Genomic DNA, 24,244 nt, shown 5'->3' with positions numbered 1-24,244 from the left:
ATGTGGACATATCAATTGTAAACCCATACATAAGTCTCACAACCCAACGCCTACAGATCTTGTGAAACATATTTCCAACAGCCATCCGTTGTGAATCACTCTCCTTGTCTTCACTGATGAAATGGAAATGAATCACTTACACTCCCTCCTCTGGTGACTTCCTCTTCTGATTCAGGGGTGCTATCTGAGGGTCCTCACACACACACACACACACACACACACACACACACACACCTTCTCCTACAGATGGCTACAATCAACCGCTTGTGCAATTACCGTAAATGAAGCATAGCCTTCTATACATGACTCATTTGCTGCCAGTAGCTGTGCGAAATAGCATTCTTTACATTTTAGTGCAACTGAATCAATCTTCACTGGATGGTAAACAACATCTACAGTAAAACTTGTGAAAATAATTGAGACGGTGGTGACAATAAGACGCCGTAAACGCAGCTTAGAGCACCTTTCTTCAGGAGGTTCAGTAAGACGTGTTAAAGCCGTAATTATAGTGTGAAAAGCAAACCTGTTACCCAGAACTGTCTCAAACGTCTGAGAGCTTTTCACTTCTGTCATGTAAGGTAGAGACAGTGTTTTGAATCTTGCAGATTATTGATTCAGATGATTGATTATTCACACCTAAGTATCTAGTTATGCTCCAACCAGGCTTTTAGGCAAGATACCAAGCACCAATTCAACATCACAATCAGTTTTTACAGAAGGTTACGTCTCAATAACGAGACTGTGGTGAGAAGGCACCCAAAGGCTTCTTTGCAGTGGATGTTTAAAACTGTCTGATTGACATTTATTTAATTTTGGGAGACAAGAGAATCGGCAGATTCTCATCAGGGGCATGGCTGACCTGTGAGAGGTCACTGTCCATTTTCTGTAAATGTTCTACAAGTGCTAATTATGTTGAGCAAGTTAAATGAACGGGCATTTAAGTACCTTTGTGTGGGCGATGTTCTCTTTTGTCTGTATTGGGATCCCTGCAGTCCTCACCTACCTACACAGTGTCTCAGTTATTGATTCAGCCTTTAGCGCATTGATCAACCCCAAAGGGTGGGGGGGTCTATGGCACAGCTGTGTCTTTTGGGACCACCATGTCAGTCTCCTAAATACCTATTCAGTATTCGAGCCAAAACAAATCATTCACACTTAAAAGTGGAAATTGCTGATATTTTGTATATTGTGTGTTTTGGCATCAGATATAGACTTACAGTATTTTCGGCAGACTGAATCATATGAGAGGGTTGAGTATTTTATTCATGGGTGCTAAATTACAAAACGCTTTGATGTTTACCGGTTTGGTTAAGTTAAAAAAGCCTCTTTATCATTTCCTGAACTGAATCCCTTCAGGTTGAAGAGAAGATGTTACAAAATGGAGGCAAATGGTGTAAACAGATTCCAGACACGTGGATCATGCAGAAAGAAAACATCTGTAATATTCTAGTACATTCAGAGTACTTGGCCTGCCTAAAACACCTGCCAAAACTCCACCTCCGGAGGCCAGTTTGTACGTTTCTAGAAGCTGGGAGGTCTTTAACGGGCTATCCCATAATTTCCTGGCTGCCTGACGTGAAGATATGCAACCCGTGACCACTAGATGGAGGTCAGCAGTACCAACCACTGTGTCTACCACAGAGGGACAAGTAGATTTGGCCCTGCACACAGATACGGTGGAGGGGAAACCGCCGCTGCTGTTAGTGAAAGTAGAAAGAATATAGAAGAAGAAACCTGAGGGAAGAGTAAATGTGGATGAGTGCAAACCATTTCACTTTCAGATCGGAGGTTCCATTCTGATAAAGACAGGAAGGCCATGAAGAGATAGCAAAGGGAAAGTGTGTGTGTGTGTGTGTGTGTGTGTGTGTGTGTGTGTGTGTGTGTGTGAGAGGGAGAGAGCACCGATTTGAGGCAGTGAAGCAGTCACAGGGCAGAGAGTGAAGGGGGGGTCGGGGGGGAGTGGTTAGTCCTTCTTACTGCCTGTATATAGAGAAGACAGAGTCAGACAGCAGATCCAGTGAGAGAGTGTGAGGAACAGAGACAAGAGAGACAGACTTTTTACCTCTCTACCTGTGGATGACTTCCTGAGCAACACACCAGCAAACTTCTGCAGTTCTCTATCGGATTACCACGCCAGCATTTCTCTCTCAAATCAAGGTAGCAAAAGTTTTCTTCACTTTTCAAACAGCAGCCGTCTTTAATACCAGACTACAGGCAGGTGCAGGCTCAACGTCACAGTACGGTTGATAATGATCTCATGTTACTTTAAATATCTTAATGAATTATGGGATCTTTTAAACTCTTTTGATATATGTTTGCCTCTCATTATTTCTTTTAAGATTATTTCCACTGTGCTTCATGTGGCCAAAAGCACTGAACTTAAGTCGAGTCTTTAATGTTATGATATATTTACCTTTTGGGTGTGGGATTGTAGGATACAATATTCAAGTTATTAATAGGTTCAAGAATACGAGTGGGAGACTGCGATTTCTTTTAAAGAGGTTATTGAGTACAATGAGTTTGTGGTGACTCCTCTTGTGTAATTCACAACGAGACTGTTGACACACAAAGACCAGTTATCCCGTCACTCACCTGTTAAGGGTGCTGGCCTCATGAGACACCTGCACGCTATTATAAATGCTCTCTGTTCTCCTTGACCTGGTGGGTGTCTTAAAAATAGAGCTGGACAAATGATCGTCAAGGACTGTGTGAGAGGGAGCTAAAAAGGGCTTTTACACAGATACACTGAGCCAAGATGCCTGAATTATCTGTTGGGTGGTGCAGTGATATCTCAAAGTTCAGCTGTGTGAAAGAGTGGGGTCATAGGAAAAAGTATATCATTAAAGGTTTGGTGCTTTTTAAAAAAAAAAGCTTTTATAGAGGCTATCATCTGTAGGAGAAGTGTCTGTGTTCACATTGAGGTCTGTGCGTTGTCGGGACTAATCTGGACGCTGTTTTTACAAGGAGGTGCCGCTCTTATGTTATATAATGTAGGCGAACTGACCTATTAATAAATAACTGTCTGGGCTTTTGACATTGTCGGAGATTCCTCACAGCGTTGCTCAGTTTACTGAGATCAAGCAGGTAAAAGTTGTGAACAAGGTCCTGAAGCGGTGATGAAGGTCCAGCTGAGACATGTGACAGTGCAGTACTTCTACTTCTACTGTTTGATGTGTGTATGCACTTTATGTATGTCTGTGTGTGTGTGTGTGTGTGTGTGTGGGTTGCCCTTTCTGTTCTGTCCTGTGGCTGCAGTGTGGGATCAGTAGCTTGGCTACAGCTGTCTGGAGCACTGATGGGCCGATATGATATGGCAGCTTCTAAACTGTGTTTCATAAGATGAAAATGAGCTAAGAAGATAGACCCATCAGCTTAAATCTCTCGCTTCAGCTGAGAACTGTACCAAACACAATCAAATATACTTCCAGTTTGACCTAAAGGCCTCGGCAGCTTTTGAGCAGACTGGTGGCCGTTTTATTGCACTACTGCTCAGTCTGTCACAACAAAACACTTGTGTTAAGGAGGAGACCTGCTCATCCCATGCTGCCGTGTGTGTGTGTGTGTGTGTGTGTGTGTGTGTGTGTGTGTGTGTGTGTACACGTGTTTTGACTAAAGGGGCAGTCATGCAGAAAACGGGACAGCAAAGATCTTTTCCGGAGCCCTTTATGTAAACAGCGTTCCAACCCCTTGTCTTTGTCCGGCCCCATATAGACTCACACATTCAGTAACCTGAGACCAACACACACACACACACACACACACACACACGCATCCACACAATCAACCACACGTGTGGATGATTTTGTTTGACGTTTTGTTGAGAATGAGAGTCGTGGATTGCTCGTTCATACACACACACACACACCAACTCTGGCCATTGAAGGTGTTACACGTGTGTATTCCCATACAAGAAAATAAATAGTGTGATGATTAAAATCATTAGAGGAACTGTATCACCTTCTTGCTTCAAAGTTACTGACAAAAAAAAAATCAAGATCAGGTGACACATATGCTTGGATGTTCCTTTAATAGCAGTTTGTAAAATAATTTGGATCCATTGACATTTAATTTCTTAAATCAATCAAAGTGTTGATTTTTTTTCTTGATTGTGCCCGTTAATACCAGAGTAACCAGCCGGAGCACAAGTGTGATCATGTAGTTTCCCTCTACCTGCCCTGTTACTGTGCCCCAGCATGGCTTTTAGATATCCACTATTGTCTCTGAGGACCATTAATACTGGATGTGGGCTGTGTCTGTTCATTCAGACAATTTCCTCGAGTGTGACAGATTAGCTTTGACAGCAGGACATTACTTTATTTCCGGGACTGAGATATCATGCTAATCTGGGACAATAACGTCCCCTCCCTCACACTAGTAACTGCACTGGCAGGTCCCTCATAGATAAAGTAAAACATTTAATTACAGGGTGATTGCAGTGCACCTATATGTGTCACTGCATTGGTGAAAATAATAACAGTTCAGGACTGACTGTTTTTATGCCAGCAGGCATTAAGGAAAGATATAGTTTAATGTGGGACTCACATTAAGGGCTGAGAATTAAAACAAAATGGTAGCTAAAGAACCTTTCATCTGAGACCTGAAGCGACCCCATCATACATCATTCAACATGTTTAAAGACCTCATCACATACTTGTTTCCCCTCACTTTCTTGCTGAGTGCATTTACATATTTAGCTGCTGTTTGTTTTGGATGCTGGAAAGGAAAGTTGTAAAAATAAGCAGAGCATCTCCAAGGATCACGTGGGTTTCCTGCGAGGTCTGTTTAAATGTTTTGTGTGTGTGTGTGTGTGCGTGTGTGCGTGCTAAGTGCATATGCGTCAGTGTGTTTGTGAATTACACAGCGGGAGGTGGATAATGTGTTGGCAGCAGTCATACCCCAATTATGCTGCTCACAGTGCGACCTTTTCCCATCTCTTCCGCTGGAGTGCGAAGCATTTGTCTCTTGTGGAGAAAAGCAGGCCAACATTCACAAACATTTTTTTGCTCCCACGTGTAAATTATAGAAGGGCATGTATTAAATGATGTTACCTTTACCTAACATCTGGAAATCTTGTGTCTTTGCTTTCACAGATTTATCATGAAGCTCTTACTGTTGTCTGTGGTGGCGCTGTTCCTGGTGGTGGGAGCTAGCACTGCAGAAAGAATCCTGTCAAGAAGGACCAAGAGGGAGCTCGCCAGTCCGCTCCATGTTGGAGGCATCAGGGACCCGTTTGGCTCCTACTGCGAGAGGAGAGGAGGCTGCTGCCCCGGCAGAGACGACCTGTGCACGGTTCCCTACCTGGACACCATCTGCTACTGCGACCTGTTCTGCAACCGGACCATCGCTGATTGCTGCCCTGACTTCTGGGGACATTGTCTCGGCGTGGAGCCACCTTTCATAGGTAAGTAAAAGTGCACAAGCGAATGAGTTTGTGCATCGGTGAGTTTTGCAGGTGTGTGAGGGCCTGTCGTAGTTAGTGGTCATAAAGTCAGATTACCCTCCCTTCAACAAAGACTGAAAATACAATACCCTCCCTTGATAGTTTGTGTAGAAAAGTTCAGATTTAGCACATTTTACCGTCTATCTAACTGTTGAGTTGACCCCATTTGGACTCCCCACACAGTTATAACTCCATTCTCTCATTGCAGAGGTGTAAAGTGTGCCTGTGACAGCAGAGGACTACATGCAAACAGAGCAGGGAACAGTAGGCTTCTTATTAACCCAGCCAGACAGAGGGAGGGAGGAGGAGGGGTGGATGGAGGGATGAATGGAGGTCAAGAGAAAGAATGTGGGGTATGCGGAGGGAGGGGGACACAGACAACGGGTGCGGGACGGGAGACAGAGGGGTCGTTACAGGTATGTGTTACCTGGACGACAAGGTAGGGGTGTCACGGGGTGGGACACTAATGCATGTTTAAGAGTGTACACACACACACACACACTCACACACACACACACACACACACACACACACACACACACACACATATCCGACTACACAACTACAAAAGCCTGAAGGAAGGCTGTGGCGCTTCAAAAGGAAAGAGGTGACGTATTTGTCTCAGTCTTTCTTTGTTTCTCCTATCGCTGCCCTGCAGTCACAGATTGTTGTGTTCCGTGACTCAATATTCAACGCTTTGTTAAACTGGACTTTTCTCATTCTGTCGTCTAAGTCGGTGTATAACATTCTAATATTTGCTTACAAAAAAAATGCCTCCTTCATGCCACGTAACCTTTTACATTGAAACCACGTACTCTCAGTTCAACAGGAGTCCTTCCATATAAAGTCCTTCTATGTCAATGAGTAACTTTTCACACTCTTCAGCTCTGCAGTAACTGAGTTGTGACAGACTGGGTGAGACAGCTGTGAGGGGGATGATGGGTAACAGAGGGCCTCAGTCATAAATCACACAATCAGCTCTGCGCCTCACACCAGAGACAAGGAAACCTGCTCACACTGTAAATTCTCAGCCGGCTCATGCCGTAAATCCCGTATGAGATTCACACTGACAGCACCTTCCACTGTAAATCAGTATAAACCTCATTGTGAATATTTTGGCCAACTCCAGTATCGTTTCACAAGCTGTAAGTAAGCAGGGTTCAAACTTCAAATCCATTCCAAAAGAAATGCTATGTTTGTTTGTGACAATGCTGAGTGGACCATTGCAGCTCACAAATGTTAATGATTTTCTGGTGCTTAGTCGTGGACGTAATGGTAGGCTTCTTCTGTGGCCCTTTCCCTCGGTCTCACTAGAGGTGGTGAAGTAGAGCGTAAGCTGGTTAAAGCATGACGAAGGCCCAGGAAGCCTGGGAAGGCAGGAAAGAAGCTAACGCCACATTCCTACACTGGATTACTGGAGCTCAGAGCTCCTTAGAACTCACATACATTCTGTGTGTGTACACTCTCACGAAGACGTAAACACTCTGCACACACACCTGAGGAGTTAGTGATAGCCCTTTTATTTATTGTGATCACAAGTGAAGGAATTTGGTCGGTATGTTTGTATCATATTAAGTGTGCTTTAAATATAAGTGCATCTCTGTCTCCCATTTGTGTATTTGCTTATATATTAAATTACCCCTCTTTGTCTCCTCTCAGGCACCTGTGAAAGAAATGGAAACAAGTTCTTTTCTGGGCAAACATACAAAGAGAACTGCAATTTATGGTATGTAACCCTGTCTTTCTTCCTCTTACTTCTCTTTCAACCTCTTAAATCCTGGGCTTTCCCTTAAATGTCATTTTTAAGTGGCTTAAAGCTTGAAAAACATGGCTCCCCTCACTTTATCTAAATGCTCTGTGTGTATACTTGTTCTAATACTTCACACGAACCAATGCATGCATATGCTGAGTGGCATATTGAAGCCCAAGATGCCAAGACTTTATGGATGCACCATTGAAACAAATTGTAGATGTGTTGTGCTTCACATTTCTCCTGATTTCATGCTGACATACAGTGCTTTGTGTTCTTAAAACCTCTGGGATTTGTAGTTGGTGGGTTCACAAAATATGTTCGTGCACTGCATGTGTTTCAAGTAATAAAAACACTGGTGGCATCATATTCAGTTTTTATATCCATATTTTTGGTTATATTGATCACATGATCTTCATATCTTTATACACACACAAACACTGACCCTGTCTACTTCCGCTTCCTCTACTGTGCGTCATACCTCTTTGTCTGTAACAGGTCATTTTTCTTCTAAGGAATACAGACAGTAGGAAAAGCACAGGTGTAAAAAATATAATGAATGACGACGGAATTCCATTTGGCTGCTTCAGTTTCAGGTCACCGGTCTTGTGCATGCTGGCTCACTGTGATGGTTTACTGGGACACTTTAATAGAACGGAGCCATCGTTAATGTTAGTCATAGTTTTCCTGCTATGACAAGTCAAAATGTCTGCTGTGAAAAAGGCCAATAGTTCTTAAGAATAATATTTAGTCTAGTTTTTAAACTTAAGAGTCCATGTATTGAACAGCTAATACTGATAAAGTCGGTTATTATTCATTCCAAAGCTTTCTCTGTTATGATCTGTTGTGAAGAAAGGCTTGGTAGTTTGTGTCTGTAACAGGAGGAACAGTAGCTGCATAACTAAATCAAAACGGGCCCCATGCTAATCTTTCCCATCTAGTAGCTTTGTGTTTGTGACGTTCATATCCCCCAGGCCTACTGAGTAGCATGGTCGATTTAACCTTAATTGAAATAGACTTTCTTCTGATCCTCTGAACTGTTCTTACTTTGATGTGGATACAAATCCACTCTCCTCTATTGCACAAAAGTGAGGCTGGATGTTGTACTACGAAGCTCCTATATTCTTGTTTTGACCCTTTGATTAGAGCTCCTTGACAATCTTGTATTATGTCTCCAATAGGACATATTTCCCAAACATCGCTTCACTTTACGACCTTGACATGAGCTTAAGCTATTCTGAAAACATTATTTTAGCTCTCAGTGGCAGCAAAGTGCATTTTTATCTCCATGGCCTTCTACACCCTGAAGGCACCAGAGGCCATGTGGCTGTTGACATTTTTCTGCGTGATAATATCAACAGTCAAGGAGAGGTAAAGCAGATCTTGACCTACTAGAGGAAGGAGACGGAGGAGGTCAAGTGAGAGAAGGCAGGAAAAAGGGAATTTTAATTCCTCACCTATCCTCTACTGTGGTTTCTCTCGTCTGTGTCATTTGATGTTCCTCAAAGACCCTTTGTACGTGTGTGAACATGAACGCCAATGTTGATTTAACATCCATTTGTACATCCCTATTATATTTATCCTCATCCATCATCCATGACATGTCTAACCCTGACCCCGCTGATCTCCACTTACAACCTAGCAGCTGTTTGACTCCAAAAGCTGTACTGTGTCAATCTGGTAGGCCTGAAGTATGACTTTTATCATTGTAGCTCAATTAGGTTTGACTTAAAGGGTCCGATGGGTCCGTAGATAGGCCAGGATGGCAGGGCGAATGTTTCTCCTTAAAGGAAATACTTGTGGAAGCTGCATGTTAAAATAACCTCCAGCGTCCTAGTTCATCAACATTGTTTATGTGCTAACTCTCCCTGTCACGAGCAAACAAAAGAGTCTTATGCACATATGCTCTCACACATGCTTGTTAAGGCAATACACATGGATGCTTGAGAAATCGCACCACAGCTTTGGCGCGGAGGGACACATGCACTCCCTTTTCCTACTCCTACTCTCTCCACTTATTCATTTCCCAAATGTGTGTCCTCCCACCTCTCAGAATCAGGGCTGCAGGGTGGAGGAGAGGGCTTCCGCTTTGAGTTGACAGGCAGCTCTCCCTCTTTTCCCTCCAAAGTCTCTCATTAGCAGTTATCAAGCTCCCGCTCACTGTTATCTAACCTCCTACATGTCTTCTCTAACCACTGGCCAAACATCACTGATGCAGTCAATGAAAAGCTGCTCTTTGACCGTCAGTATCATAATCTGTAAAACCTCAGGGCAGATTGTGTCAGTGCTAGGAAGCATAGAAACACAACCGGAGTTAGCATGAAGTATTAAAGCAATGCTTATGTTGTGTGTGTGAAGATATAGCATGATATGTGTGGCGGTCTTCTGTTGTGTTAATGGGATAAACCCAGCTGAGACCTTTTCCTTCCCTGAGCTGTTCGCATCCTGATAACTCTGTATCTGCTCCAAATGATCTGAAACGCGGCGCGTCCTGCTCACACAGCCCTGAAGGAGCAACCATCTCTGTTATGATTTGGCAGCAGCTCTGCTCTGTCAGAGTGTACTTCAGATTGGACAACAGCCAATGCCAGCTTGGACTTTCTAAATTGTTGTCTAGTTTCTCAGATTAAGTAGATACGTCATATCTGAACGCAGAGCATGGCTCTGTTGCTCCTACTGAGCTGGCAGGATTTGGCAAGACAATGCACCGCATGTCATCCAGGTGTGTGTATTTCTATGTGTGTGTGTGTGTGTGTGTGTACGGTCCCAGAGGTGAAGATGGTGTCTTTCTCTAATAAAGGGCATGACGGAGAATGTGAAATATGGCCCTTCACTCTGTCCCCCTGTCTCCATGAGTCTGTCATTATTCCTGTCCCTGTGTGCATGTCTAGTGCCATTACTGTGTGAATTCATTGTTGTTTTTGACCCACTGATGCTGAGCTGCATGTATGTGTTCCTGCTAGAGGGAGAGGTGAAAGATTATTGTCTCTTTCCTCCAGTCACAGCCATTAGACGGTCCTGGTTTATACTCTGCCGCTGTGTGTGTGTGTGTGTGTGTGTGTGTGGGTGTGTGGCTGTTTTTGGTCGTGTCTGAGAGACCCAGCAGGGAGGAGTGCAGTATGAGAGGTGATACACACTCTGTAGGTTCAGTGTGACTGAAGGGGAATTTGGCCTCTTCAGTGTGTGTGTGTGTGTGTGTGTTTAATGATCCTCTTGGGCAGGTTCTCCTCCCTGTAAACATGATGTCTAAAATGTACAGAAGACTTTATGGTTGGACGTCTATACACTCCTCTGTGGGAAACACCCCTCATTCTTTCTCTCTCGCTGATGCACCCATTTATTATGTTATTCCTGAAACAGCGGCTGACCTTGCAGCTGTTTATTTTTGGTGGCTTAGTAACTTTATTTAACCAGGTAGTCTTAGAAAGAGGGACCTGGGAAAAATAATATTTACAGTCAGACAACCGAGACACCATGAAAACATCAATAAAGCTTTAAAATCTCCAAGTCTCCGAAGAGCAATGAAGGAATCTGGCTTGTTTGCATTTCATTTAAATGCTGCATATTACCTGAATCTAGTCCAGTCAGGATGAATGTGTCATAAGAAGACCAACTTTGAGATACAGAGAGCAACGGAATTTTTCATTACTGATAAAGCATGTTATGATGAGACTAATAATAGTTTGATATTTTAGGAAATTATCCAGTCAGTTCGCTTAGGTCAGCATAAAGACTAAAACTAAATCCTGATTATACAAACAAGATATATCGTGTTAATTATTGAGCTCTAGAGATGCTGGTAGGCAGATTGTGTTACCTTTGGACCAATCCAGACTAGTTGTTTCCCCCCTGTTTCCACTCTTTATGCTAAGCCAAGCTAACTAGCTGTTGTGCTGTAGCTTCATATTTATTGTATAGGCAGAATGTGTGTTTCCCAAAATATTAAGCTATATTAATTATATAATAATTAATTATGAAACAGCATGACATTGAAGAATATCTACTGAATACATTTAGACATAAAAGTTGACCCACCAACAGTTTTATGATTCAGAAAAGTCATGTGTAAATCACTGCATTATCTCTGTAACTCATCTTTATTATTCTATGAAGTTTATAAAGGACAGGCCTCAGTTGTTTTGTTGTGTCCCGACTATTTAGGAACTATATGTGGTGGAATATCCTGTAGAATAGATCATTGTAGTTTCAAACAATTAATCCGCGAGTTTAGGGAACTCTTGTGTGAAATTGTACATTTAGCTGCAGCAAATCATTTACTTTGAAGTATCAGCGGAAGGTGAACTGAAGTGCCTGGTGACTTATCTGTGTGAGTAATCTCTCTGTCTGGTACAAGTGCTCTTACTTTAATGAAGCACACCCATTTTATACTTCACTGCATTTTGGAGGGAAATCACTTTTTTACTCCACTACATTTATTTTGTATGATAAATTTAGATTATTTTTGCCGATAAAACTTTGAATGCAGGAATTTTACTTTTAATAGTCCTTTTATTTAAGTAAAGAAGGATCTTGATACTTTCACCACTAGTTTGGCTACACACACACACACACACACTTCTTCACAGTGAGTCATCAGAAAGTACACATTGGAAGTTACAGTATTTTTGAGCATCCCCTAAGTCAACATTGTCGTTGTTGATAATTAATATCCTGCTTCTATCTCGTCTGTTATCTTCTTGACTTTTCCTTTGCTTCCTTCTGACCAAAAATGGATCCTTGTTCTGCAGCCTTAAAAGGCTGAATGTTTCCTTTAACCTCCCCCTCTGTTTCTCACTCCCTCGCCTGTTCTTTTTCCATTTTTTCCAGTTACTGACATTCTTCTCTCAATTAACTTCTTATTTGGGAATTCCCCTGAGCCCTTGAATATTTGTCTGTCTTAGATAGTCCTTCTATTTTAGCGGTTGACTTCACTGGCTTTAGCATAAATATGAAAATTATAACTCGTGTAATTGCAGCCGCTAATGCCTTGGTCTCAACTCATTGTCCCTAATGTCTGTCTGTCTGTCCTCTGCAGTACATGTGGGACCACAGCACGATGGGAGTGTGAGCAGAACGCCTGTCTGATGGAGCCGGACGTTATCCACGCAATTAACAGAGGCAACTATGGGTAAAATAAACAAACGCGTCCTTGATGACATGATATTCTACAAAGAGATTTGTATCACACATGGTGACAAACACATTCTCTTCCTGGTTTGTGCTTTCAGATGGAATGCAGCCAACTACAGTCAGCTCTACGGCATGACTCTGGACGAGGGCATCCGCTTCCGCCTGGGCACACAGAGACCCTCCAGGACTATTATGAACATGAATGAGATGCAGGTACAGGACAGTATTCATCCCTAAAATGTACTTCTGGGGTTGAAAGGACAAAGAAAGGAATAATTGGGTCAATGTTCCGAAGGCACAGATACAAAGTTCAGTGTCGATACTCATATTCTGAAGCAAGTCATAAAAACCTTGCCATCTTCACTGTTTTGGAGCTGAACTTTAACCTCTGACCTTGCTTGTAAAAGGTGGCATGAGGGAACAAATTTTCATATAAGGATTTGAAGAATATCGTGTTACCCTCTTAAATCCAGGGTTTCCCTTTAAAATTCCACTTTAAAAAGTATTTTCACTTTAGCACCTTAAAGTCCCAAACATCACATATTATGTATTTGTTGTTCCCACTGAAGCTGTATGACGTCATATTTGTGAATTGTTAGTTTTGTTGTGGCTTGTCACTTCTTTCAAGGCTCCTGCATACTCCCTGTAAGTGATATGGTGATATTACTGTGATATGCAGGTTTGAAACCTATTACACAAAGGAGCGCTGATCAAAACGTTTCTCGCTTAATTATGGTGGCTTGTTGGTATGCGATGGCGACTCTGGCTGGAACCTCAGCCCACTCTGATCCGCTCAGTCTTTGTTTATATTTCACCCAGACAGATTACATAAAACTGAACCAAAACATCAGATAGAAAAGATGGAGGGGATGGTGGCTGCCTGGAGAATAAAGAGCAAACCTCATCTTCAGTCTGCACCCCCCCACCTCCATCCATCCATCCCCACTCCCCCTGTTTACCTCTCCCAGCATTCCATGACTACTTCCACCCTAAAAACCTCACAACTCCCCCTCGTTCTTCCGCTGTCAGCGTGTTCCTACCTGTGCCAGGAACCAGATCAGAGACTTGCAGCCCATTCATAAACCTCTCTGTCCCACTGTCCTTTCATGTCTGTACGTAGACTCCTGTGTAAGGGATGGAAAATTATGAATTCATGAATTACTTAACTTAATTCATGTATTTAGACATATTCTTGCAGGCCATTTCCCCATTTATCAAACCTTTAGATCAGGTGTTTCAGGTGTCTGTCTTTTGGACCTTGACCTTCCACAACTACAAGTCTCAGACCAGCAGCACATTCTTTAGTTATGTATCAGGTGGCAGTTTGTACTTTGAATACCTTGCTATTAATCGGAGGAATGCTGCACAGGAGCCAGGCTCTTTGAGAGAGAGAGAGAGAGAGAGAGAGAGAGAGAGGGGGAAAGTCAGTTGTACAGAAGTATGTGCTCCGTTATCACACTTAACGGAGAGATTAAGAGAGCGTCCAACCTTAAGTGGAGATTAACAGATTGAGTATGTTTGGTATGTGAGAAGCATCTGCCAGTGAACATGCACTATCAGGAAGCTATTTGTACTCCATCATCCTAATTAGGATTTATCATCACAGTGGCATTGGTGCCTCCATGAAAGAGTTGGGTTGGTTCAAATGAGGCATTCAATGTAACCAAACGGCCTTGTGCTTTCATGGAGAGGACCGGGATCAAAGTTCCTGTCTATTCTACAGAGATTGACACTGGGCCAAATGGTCCTAAGTGCTTGTGAATAAGTCCCTTCTACTGGAGGGTTGATTAGCAGATTTATGTAATCTGCCTGGGATCCAAACTTGTCATACAAAGCGGTCCACAAGTACTTTAATTGCAGCTGTTAGTTTGTGGGCAAATAATTACATTGTAAGTCCCACTACTGCAACTCTGTGTTGGTGGTTTAAACTGCTATTTCCTCCATTTTGCTCTCAATCCTTGTTTAAAAATTGTGGTCTGCCACTTATGGTAACAATTGTCACTGAGAAACATTAATGTTTCCTCAATGAGACTTGTTCTGTGAGAGTGTAACGGTGATTAAGCTCTATTGACTTGACTCATTTTTCCTCTCTGTCAGATGAACATGGACCCTGAGAGTGACGGTCTGCCTCTCTACTTCAACTCGGCAGAGAAGTGGCCAGGAAAGATCCATGAACCGCTGGACCAGGGCAACTGTGCTGCATCCTGGGCTTTCTCAACTGCAGGTAGAATACATGAAGAAAATGCAGGGAAATATGGGATATCATTATGAGACGTAAAGGAAGGGCAGAAAATAGAACACAAACTTGTGAAAGTGTCCCAAACTTTGACATATTTGACAGTTGAGGTTCAAAAAGACAAACTATATACCCGATACTTTTATCTTAAATGGACATGACAATGTGCTGACCACAAAAAGTCTTCCTCAAGTTTATGGTTGAAATATATTGTCTTTCTGTGCAGATATTTGTTATCCAGCACCTGCAAAATGTTTATGGATATTTATGATTACTTTAGCTTCCTGAAGACACAAATTGTTACAATTATAGAAAAAACTCCTACATATTTTACAACACATTTTTGTGTTTTCATAAAAAATAAGAAAATAATAATAAAAAGGTTTTAAGCATGATATTTTGTAATAAAGCCTGTCCTTTTCACTAGCTGTGGCATCAGACAGAATCTCCATCCAGTCAATGGGTCACATGACTCCTCAGCTGTCCCCACAAAATCTTATTTCCTGTGACACGCGCAATCAGGGAGGGTGTGATGGGGGGCGCATCGATGGAGCCTGGTGGTTCCTCCGACGTAGAGGGTAAAGACTTTGTTTTATTTAATCTTCAGTAGAAAACAAGAAAGCAAAGCAACATACAATACCTTTTGGCGATTACTTGGTAACAGCCTTCTAAAGATTGGGCACATCTTACCATCGCTCCTCTTCCCTCCACAGAGTGGTGACAGAAAACTGTTATCCATACCAACCCCCGCAGCAAACACCAGTGGAGGTGGGCCGCTGTATGATGCAGAGTCGCTCCGTCGGCCGGGGGAAGAGGCAGGCCACACAGCGCTGCCCCAACACACACAACTACCAAAACGACATCTACCAGTCCACACCGCCCTACAGGCTGTCATCCAATGTAAGCACTGCACAAACACAAAACAATACATGCATAAACAGGTACACCTTTCCTTCATCAGTTCCAACACCGGCCAGCACTTTGTTCCCATTACTACAGTAAACATGCAGCTTTAAGCTTTCGCACTCTTTCCTCATGCATTCTTGACTCCTTCGTGAATGAACATGGGAATGTACAGGATTAAGTGCTCGACAGCACTGAATCAATGAAGGGCAAAGAGTTGTATTTTTTCCTGCATGTTCGCCACTGTCATGGTCCAGGAAGTTGGATTCAGGATTTGGAAGGTTGACTGAAATATAATACATCATTTAATCAGTTCTTATTGTAGTTAGATTCAGATAGAATGTACTGGATATACAGGCCAGTGAGTGCATTAAACCAATTTGCAGACTATCATCATCCATAGTCATTATCTACCAAGATTCAAAAGTCTATCTGGAATTAGATTTCTGTGTTTACCTTCTAATATCAATGTCATCTATTCATGCTCAGCTACAATAGTGAGTTGAATAAACCAGAGTCAGTCAGTCGATATGAGAGCAAAGTGTTGAGTGACTGATCAGAATCACAATTAGGTTTGTTGCCAAGTATTATATTCACATACAAGGACTTTGTCTTGGTGTTTAATAAACATAATAAGAGGAAATTAAATTACAGGCAAAGTACTGCAAGAGTAAAAAATATATTTCTAGAATAGAAAAATTGCAAATGAAACTATTAGAAACATACTAAAAATACTATACGAATTGTAGTATATTGGTATTTTCTATAGAATGAGAAATAAATAAGTGAATAATTAAACTATGAGCTCTACTTGGTTGACATTTGAAAGCACATATTACAAATTGCTCTGATAAAAGTGTAATGTTTGTTTTACAATTTCAAAAGCTGGCTGATCTAAATCAATAATGTTCTTCTAGTCATGTATTCATGTAGAAAGCACCTCTGGCCTCACTTTTAAGCACAAAGTATCACGTAACATTCACTGAAACCGTTTCCAGAAGCCGTCTCTGCATGCAGCTCGCTGCATCTCCTCCAAATCAAAGTCGACCACTGAGCTGCAGCCGACATGTGGTTTTATCAGCCAGCATCCATCATTGCTAAATGACGGCTAATGTCTCTCGAAATCATTACAGCCTGTTATTTCTGTCCCTGTGAAGTCAATAAGCCAGCCATTAAGGCCAGGGGTCCCTGCTGGACTCAATCTTGTTATCTGACTTTTAACATCCAGCGGGTTGTTTTCATCCTCTCCATTTCACTAACATGTAATGATCTTCCTGTCCTTCTCTCTCTCCTCTGCCTATAAATTCTTCCTTCTATCGTCTCTCTCAGGAAAAGGAGATCATGAAGGAGATTATGGATAATGGCCCTGTGCAAGGTAAGGCAAAGTTAATATGTTAGTGTCAACATTTGCTCCCAAGTGAGTGTTATTTTAAAAAAACGAAACAATAATATACTTCCAAGGGACACATAAATTCAAACACAGCCTCATGTTAGGTATCCGACCTGGGATGATGTCATGTTTGACCTTGTCATCGTGATGGTTTTGTCCTATGTTTCAACTTTGACCCCCAGTCACCTGGTCAGAAATAATGGGCCTTCATGTCAGTGTGGTTGAACTGACCTTCCTTTACTAGCCCGACTCACTGTCTGGTGCCCATCTGGAACATTGTCAAGTACACTTGAATAGAGGAGTCGTGTGTGTGTGTGTGTGTGTGTGTGGGTGTGTGTGTGTTATTCTCTATGAGCCTGTGCCAGCTTCTTGTTTTATTGTTTAGCAGTCCAAGAAAACTTATTGGCTTCGTGTCAAGTTTCCTTTTTGCCTTTGAGCTTCTCTTTGATACAAAGGCCTAGAAGTGTGTGTGTGTGTGTGTGTGTGTGTGTACTCGCGCATTGTGCGAGTTGTTTATAAATGAGGAGTCCACACACTGTTCTCAGCTACAGACCATTGGATTTAGTGCATGTGGCCCTTCAAAAGAGTGAATGTCTCAACTGTACATCCGAGAGTTTTTTCTATTGAGCTGGAATAAGAAAATTAAGCTGTGCAGCTCCCACACCCACACACACACACACACACTGCTGCCCTGTCTGATGTCTGGGTGTGTGTGACTCAGGAGGGAAATTGGAATTTGTTTGAAATTAGGTAATTGCTTAGAGATTAATTGTTGTTTGAATAAGATGTTGATCTTTCCCTTCAATAATGGGTTCAAGCAGCCTAAATAGTCATATTGCCTGTGTGTGTGTGTGTGTGTGTGTGTGTGTGGGTGTGTGTGTGCGCATGTGTTTTATCCACCAACTCATTTTCCCTGCTCGTTTGTTCTTGCAGCTATTATGGAGGTCCATGAGGACTTCTTTGTCTATAAGAATGGGATCTATAAGCACACTGATGTCAGCTTCACCAAACCTCCACAATACCGCAAACACGGCACACACTCAATCAGGATCACTGGGTAAGTTACCATACAGTGCAAAACATTGTTTGTTTCATTTCCCCTCTCGATTCCAGTCACCATGTGTCTGGTTTCACTGTTGCTACATGTTCAACTGATGCCATTTCAGCAGAAACAAATGTTTATTTAAGACAAATCAGGTTTCAATTGAGTAGCTGCCTGATTCACAGCTTCACCTGCATGTGTGTTTGCACACAGCCGAGAGTGTACGCGTCAACAAGCTTCCCTCTGGGAGACACACCTTGGCTCCACTCCTCCGTCTGCCCCAGACAAGCCCCCCCCCCCCCCCGCCTCATCCTGCTCCTCTATCTAGTAACTACGTATTTGTGTACAGGACCACAAATATGTAGGCGGGTAGACAGCCGACACACCTGGATTACCTGCCCCCACCCTTCTGTCTCTCGTTATTCCCCCGTCCTCCTGGCTCTCCTGCCACATCTCTGTGGTGTCTCCAACATCACTCCTCAGCTGACCATCTGACCCATTGACCGTCCTGCTTCCTCTCTTTCTCTCCTCTCCACATCCAATCCAAAACACTCTCGTTATCATTTCGACTGTCCGCAGACAGACAGGTAGTATTTCACTGCTCTTTGTATCTGTGGTTTGGATAGCAGTGGGTGGTTTTGACCCGTAAAGAGTCATCCAGCTGGTTCCAAATGACAAAAATGAGCAGCTACCTCGTAATGGGGGGTCTAACGGTGGCTAAGGAATGTGTGTTTGGGAGCAGTTGACTGTACCACAGAGTCTGAGCTTGCCACGAACATCAGTTTCTACAGACATGGCATCTCGGCTACGATAAAAACAGTCTCTCTGCTTTTATCTACTTGGCCATTGGTGAAGACAAAATACAACCTGTTTTCAAGCAGCTTTTCATGTGCGTGTTAATGACATTTCATTTTATGACATCATATAGCATGTAAAGGTATGTGTATGATAAACACTCCAACCTGTACTTAGCTTGTACTTCATACTTCACAAGCATGCAATGTTTCTGAAATTACATCTCTACAGCATGTCAATAAACTGTGGAGGTATGCATTGTGTGAAATGATGCTGCGGATGAGGATGTGGATTCCCACCTTTCCTGAATACCTCCTGCTTTTTGGCTCCTTCTACTCACGCTGTGATTCCCCACCACTCACTTGGTCAGTGGATGTGGACGTAGCAGCGACACGGGTTTAGGGACGGAATGAGGGCGGGCGGAACATAGTGTTTTGAGCTCCAACCTGCCAGCTACAGGCATCAGTGTGTTTTCATAGGCCAAATCCCGTAGCGGTGCGTTCCTTTAAGCCCAGGGCCTGGGAAAGTTTGTGGAAAGAGCATTGAGGTCCACTGTGGTGGAAAGGGCATTGTCTGGGCCGCTGATCCTGACCGCACCGGACAGAGAGAGGGGATCAATCCTCGGAGAAGAGGTCAGAGGTGGGTTGAGGGGCGTTGGGGAAGGGCGGGGCACATGGGCACAGCGGTATGCCCATCGTTGTCCCAGCATGAGCAAGTGAGCTGATTGGAGGCCAGATAAGTGATCAGCAGTGGTCCGATTCTGTCTGGCTCTGTCCATACCAATAAATATACAGGCAGGCATGCATGTGGGATCACACACACACACATATAGGTGTGAATGCGCCCTTACTCACAAGCACAAATCCCATCTCTCCAATCTGGTTCAGATTGTAGTTTGCATCTTTGTTAACAAAGCTGTTTTTAATGTGTCTGCGTTTGGTCAATGTGACTTCTGACTGTAATCAGGAAAACACTGCATACATAGATATACTCACTGATAGAAGGTTGGCACCATCTGCCTGTGTTGTGGTGGCAGGTTACTGAGTTTGTAGAGCCAGAAGCCAGCTGCTCTTTTTCCCAGCAATCCTTTCCCTTATGAAAGATAACAAGTGATTGGTCTCTGGGGAAACGAAAGGCCTGGAGTGCAAAAACAGGATGGGAATTTGCTTTGGGAGAATGTTTTGATCATGAGGAGCAGCAATGCAAGCGTATAAAAGTTGGCAATGGCTATAAGAGCAAAGTGCAAGGTATGATGGGAATGTATGGGCCTTTCGCCAAGGTTTCCTGAGAACAATGCTGCTAGCAAGGAAGAAGGTTAAAAATAGGCCTTGAAGTTCAGATTCACATATGTATATTTGGGCATTTTTTATGTCGTTGGTGTTGTTGTCTGTGACGTGACTGAGGCGGCGTTCATGTCCTCGTAACCTTCCCTGTCCTTCCTGTTTCATGTCCGGTGTACGGAAATGGCGAAGGAAAAGGGGATTCCGTGTTCTTTGGCTTGGAATGATGTAGGAGTGCAACTAGGCGGTGTCCAGGCATAAATACTCTGTTTTCAGGATGTTGTTCTAAGTTAACACATTCCTGAGAAGCATTTCAACTCTGACACTGCTGATTTTATATCTGTATTTAAGGATAAGTTGTTTTCCTGTTTTTTTGGCTCTAATGCATTTTGAGTAACCGTCCCCTCTGCTTTGTGCACCAGGTGGGGCGAAGAGAGAAACTTTGATGGTACATCAAAAAAATATTGGGTAAGTCATTGTGCAAAATATACCCATGCCCAAATGAGCCCTTAATTGTCTCAAATATTTTACTATTTCTTATGTAAAATATAAAGGGACTGTTTAACTTCACTAAATTTGACGATTGATTTTTCAGATTGCTGCCAACTCCTGGGGAAAGAACTGGGGAGAGAACGGCTACTTCCGTATCGCTCGTGGGGACAATGAGTGTGAGATTGAAACGTTTGTGATTGGTGTGTGGGGCAGAATCACGATGGAGGACATGCACAGCCATCATCACCAACATCGTCGCCGGCACATTTAGAGACACGATGTTAAAACCCTTACAGAGACCTTTTGTTTTTAATCCCACCTATTGATGTTTTTCACCCCAGAGAAGAACCACACCAAGAGTCTCAGAACTTCAGCACATCCCCTTACGCATCAAGTTGGCTGGGACAGCCTCAAAATCAACCCCAGAGCCCCTTAACCCTCTCATTTTATACCTTACTTCACTCTGGGGATCCACACAACCCCTCTTCTCATCCATCTTTACCCTGTTTAAGAGAACAGCCTTCCCCACTCTTCCTGTAACTCAAGGTTTATGGCACCAAAACAACAAAGAAACTCAACTAAGCTGACGCTCTTTTGCGTCGCCTTACACTTAGGCACCTCAGGTACCTACTGATCCAAAGACCACACTTCCCAGAATCCTCAACGTAATATCTGGTGAGACATGTCAAAGCTGGGTGATGACAAAAGCAAAAGCTCAGTCTGATCTGTTTATTCTTCTTTGCGCTTCTTTGTCCATCTGAAACCTCGGTCTTTTCTAAATCTATAATCTAGACAGACCCAATTTCAGACGGACAGTTTGAAAAAGAGGATATCCGAGAGGCAGATAATCAGACATCAGACCCTTTCAAAGAGACACACCCAGCTGAACTGTGTAACATGATAATACATCATAGATGACCTCACTGACATTTACTTACTGTCAGTTATACCGAGTTCACAGTACGGCTAATTCCCTCAGTTTTAGAGAGGACACTTAAATGGAGTTAATAGCTGTGGAGTTTCTCACATATTCCAGTAAACTTGTAGAATCTGACACTAGAAACAGTAGAAGATTTCATGTGGAGTATTAAGATTACAAAAACTCGGATTTGGGATTTTAAGAGGTTTTACAGCAACAGTACTGGACATTTTAAAGCAATTCAATAATGAATTAAATTAAATCTTAGCCCTTGAGATTAGATAAGATTAAACATGTATCATTTGGCTGTAGGTGAAATAAATAATTTAAGTAAAACTTAATAAGAAAAGTCACCACTGACAATGAACATATACATAAAAGCCATGCTGCCATTCTTGACACCACAATCCCATTTAAAAGATGAATCCCTGATGCGTTAAACAGAGAGCTTTTGACCACTGCGAAAGACAGTGTTAGTGTATAGTAGTCTTAATTAGCTCCGTTCTGTGTACACTGTTACAACATGAGCTAAAGAAAGTTATTTTTTTGTTGCAGTTATGTTGTGAAGTTTTATTTTACTACTTGTTTTTACGATGTACTGTATGTATTAACTTTCATTACGCGCTCATCACTCAGTCGCTGTTGTTCTTGAGCTTCTACATAGTTGTAACTGTTTGACCACAGCGAGGAGGATGAGGTGGGGGGGGGGGGGTACTGCTGCTAAAGTCCGGTCTGTGCTTCATGTTTTCACTGCAGAGTCTGTAGTTTGATGCTTTTCATACGTAATAAACATGTAAAGCCACTTCTAACTAACGCAGAAACACTTCAAGTCACACAGGTTGCATATGAGCTGTTTGGCTTTATATTCTCATTTTCATTTTTAGTGTTTGTATGAAAACTTAACACCTTCCAACTTATCAGCCGTGTGACTTTCTTTGCTACACTGCTTTGTGACGTCTTAATTTCAGGCTAATTGAGGAATTTTCAGATCTTTCTGGAGCACATCCTCACTTGAAAAGGAAAGAATGGTGTATTATTACCACTTACCTTACATCCTGGTGTGCTTTAGCTGTAACTTCAAAAGGCTTTTTCCATTTCTATATCATCACGTCTTGTGATCTTTAAGGTCCTTCTATCATCTTCTTCAGGCATGGGTAAGCAGAAAGGCATAAAAGCAAAGAGAAATGTCTGGATGGACAGGCAATGTGCAATGTGGTGGATAGATAAGCAGTTCGTTGCATGTTTTCTCATGCAAAATCTTTGCTTTTATTCTGAAGTGAGCGAGGGCAGTGGAAGATGAAGAGCAGCCCATCAACATGAGATGCACAACAGGTTTACAATAAAGACGAGAAGGACAATTTGAAACTGAGCTCTTTGGCCTGAAGAGTGATTATGTCAATCTTCTGTCAGCAGAAAGAAGGAGATTCTTCTTTTCTATATTTTCATATATCTGTGGGCATGTTGCTATAGCTCCTTTACAAGAGAGACAAATACGGACAAAACTAACATTGTTAGATTGGTTTGCGTCACTGTTTTGCAATCCTCATTGAAAGTACAGAGTTTACTCGCGTTTTGTTTCATTACAATTTATTTCCACCAGATGTTGGGTAATCTTTAATATTTATTTATCGAAGATATTCCATGCCCTCTTCAAGGGCAGCACCAACATTGGATAAGTGAGTTCTGTACTTGGTGTGTATCAGTGGGCTGAGAAAGGTTACTGTTTTCATGCTGAAGGAAGTATTGGAATCATTTAGTTTCCATTGAGTAGATGCATTTGATTGTCAGTCTCCATCTATTTAGCTGACAGTGAGTTGCATTAACAGTCATTCAGGTTTATTGTTAGCTTGGACCTAAATGATGATACTGAATGTTTAGAAGAGGGCTTACCAAAACTCTTATAACATTCTCAAATAAATGTGCACGAACATGCGTTACTTAAATTATGATTATATATTTTTCAGATGGGACCAATAATAACTATATCATTAAAGCTCAAAACTCAAATTTATTCCATAGAAACGTGTCTTACTTTCAGCAACAGTTTTCTCCAGCACAACCTCTCCTCATAATAACAACAACAACCCAGGAGCTGCAGCAGACATCCACTCAGAAGTTGTGTATTTTATGTAAAATGAACCACTCCATATTCACTGATGTGTAGGCTTTATTTATGACAAGATGTGTAAATTATATACTGTACTTTTACTCCTTGTTTTCCTGTGCAATGTTTTATTATCTCTCTGTCTCTTGTTTTGTGTGCACTAAATGCAATACCACATTAGTATTCACTTGTGCGGCACAATAAAGTCTTTCCAAAACCACATGGTCTCATTGTGAACTTGGACTTGTTGCATCATTGAAGTATTTAAACAAGCTGATGTGATCCAGAAGAATGCCTTGTATAGTCTGCGTGTATGCAGGTTGGATGGTTGAGAAGGTGTATGATTTTTAGGAACATTAGGGATCTGTGAGCCACAATGAGAGGGACTTGGTGAAGGGAGTTCAGGGGGGAAGCTCCATGGGACGAGACTGGGTGGGATGAGGACAGTTTTTTTAAGATCCTGCTGTATCAGCAGACTCTCCCATCAGTGAGAGCAATAACTCTGACCATCAGTCAGTGAAAGACAAGGCCAAAGAGTAGGCATAATCCTTCATAAATTGTAAGAATTAGACAATAATAATGACTATAAAACAAATATATAATAAAATAATAATTAAGTACATAAATATATATATTTTTTTCATGACATGGCTAGAACAATCCCCCGAAACATAACAAATTTGAATATTTGTTTAATTTGGATGTGCGAACTCTGTCTTAAAAGCCTAGAAAAGATGGATTATTGATTTAGTGTTTACTCTTA

The 24,244-nt window shown here is 42.2% G+C and overlaps 1 protein-coding gene across 1 annotated transcript; it reads left to right on the top strand.

Annotated features, from left to right (window-relative positions):
* The first annotated feature begins 1,990 nt into the window (after window positions 1–1,990).
* Window positions 1,991–23,701, top strand: tinagl1 (tubulointerstitial nephritis antigen-like 1). Its single transcript, XM_031853959.1, has 12 exons — window positions 1,991–2,157; window positions 5,091–5,401; window positions 7,100–7,166; window positions 12,226–12,318; window positions 12,419–12,533; window positions 14,418–14,544; window positions 14,984–15,134; window positions 15,270–15,456; window positions 16,789–16,834; window positions 17,783–17,906; window positions 20,389–20,434; window positions 20,562–23,701. The coding sequence occupies exons 2-12, from the start codon at window positions 5,098–5,100 to the stop codon at window positions 20,727–20,729; spliced, it is 1,428 nt and encodes a 475-aa protein (XP_031709819.1). The 5' UTR covers window positions 1,991–2,157; window positions 5,091–5,097; the 3' UTR covers window positions 20,730–23,701.
* The last annotated feature ends 543 nt before the right edge of the window (window positions 23,702–24,244 follow it).

The sequence above is a fragment of the Anarrhichthys ocellatus genome, unplaced genomic scaffold (assembly GCF_004355925.1).
Source record: "Anarrhichthys ocellatus isolate YVR2014 unplaced genomic scaffold, GSC_Weel_1.0 scaffold14, whole genome shotgun sequence".
NCBI classification, from domain to species: Eukaryota; Metazoa; Chordata; class Actinopteri; order Perciformes; family Anarhichadidae; genus Anarrhichthys; species Anarrhichthys ocellatus.
The sequence above is the reverse complement of the archived record's forward strand: the minus strand, read 5'-3'. Positions and strand labels throughout refer to the sequence as shown.

Excerpts from the sequence above, each read along its gene's own strand:
- tinagl1 (XM_031853959.1), top strand. The coding sequence starts at position 5,098 with ATGAAGCTCTTACTGTTGTCTGTGGTGGCGCTGTTCCTGGTGGTGGGA. Across the intron at positions 15,135-15,269 it reads TGGTTCCTCCGACGTAGAGG|AGTGGTGACAGAAAACTGTT; the intron begins GTAAAGACTTTG and ends TTCCCTCCACAG. Across the intron at positions 15,457-16,788 it reads CCTACAGGCTGTCATCCAAT|GAAAAGGAGATCATGAAGGA; the intron begins GTAAGCACTGCA and ends CGTCTCTCTCAG.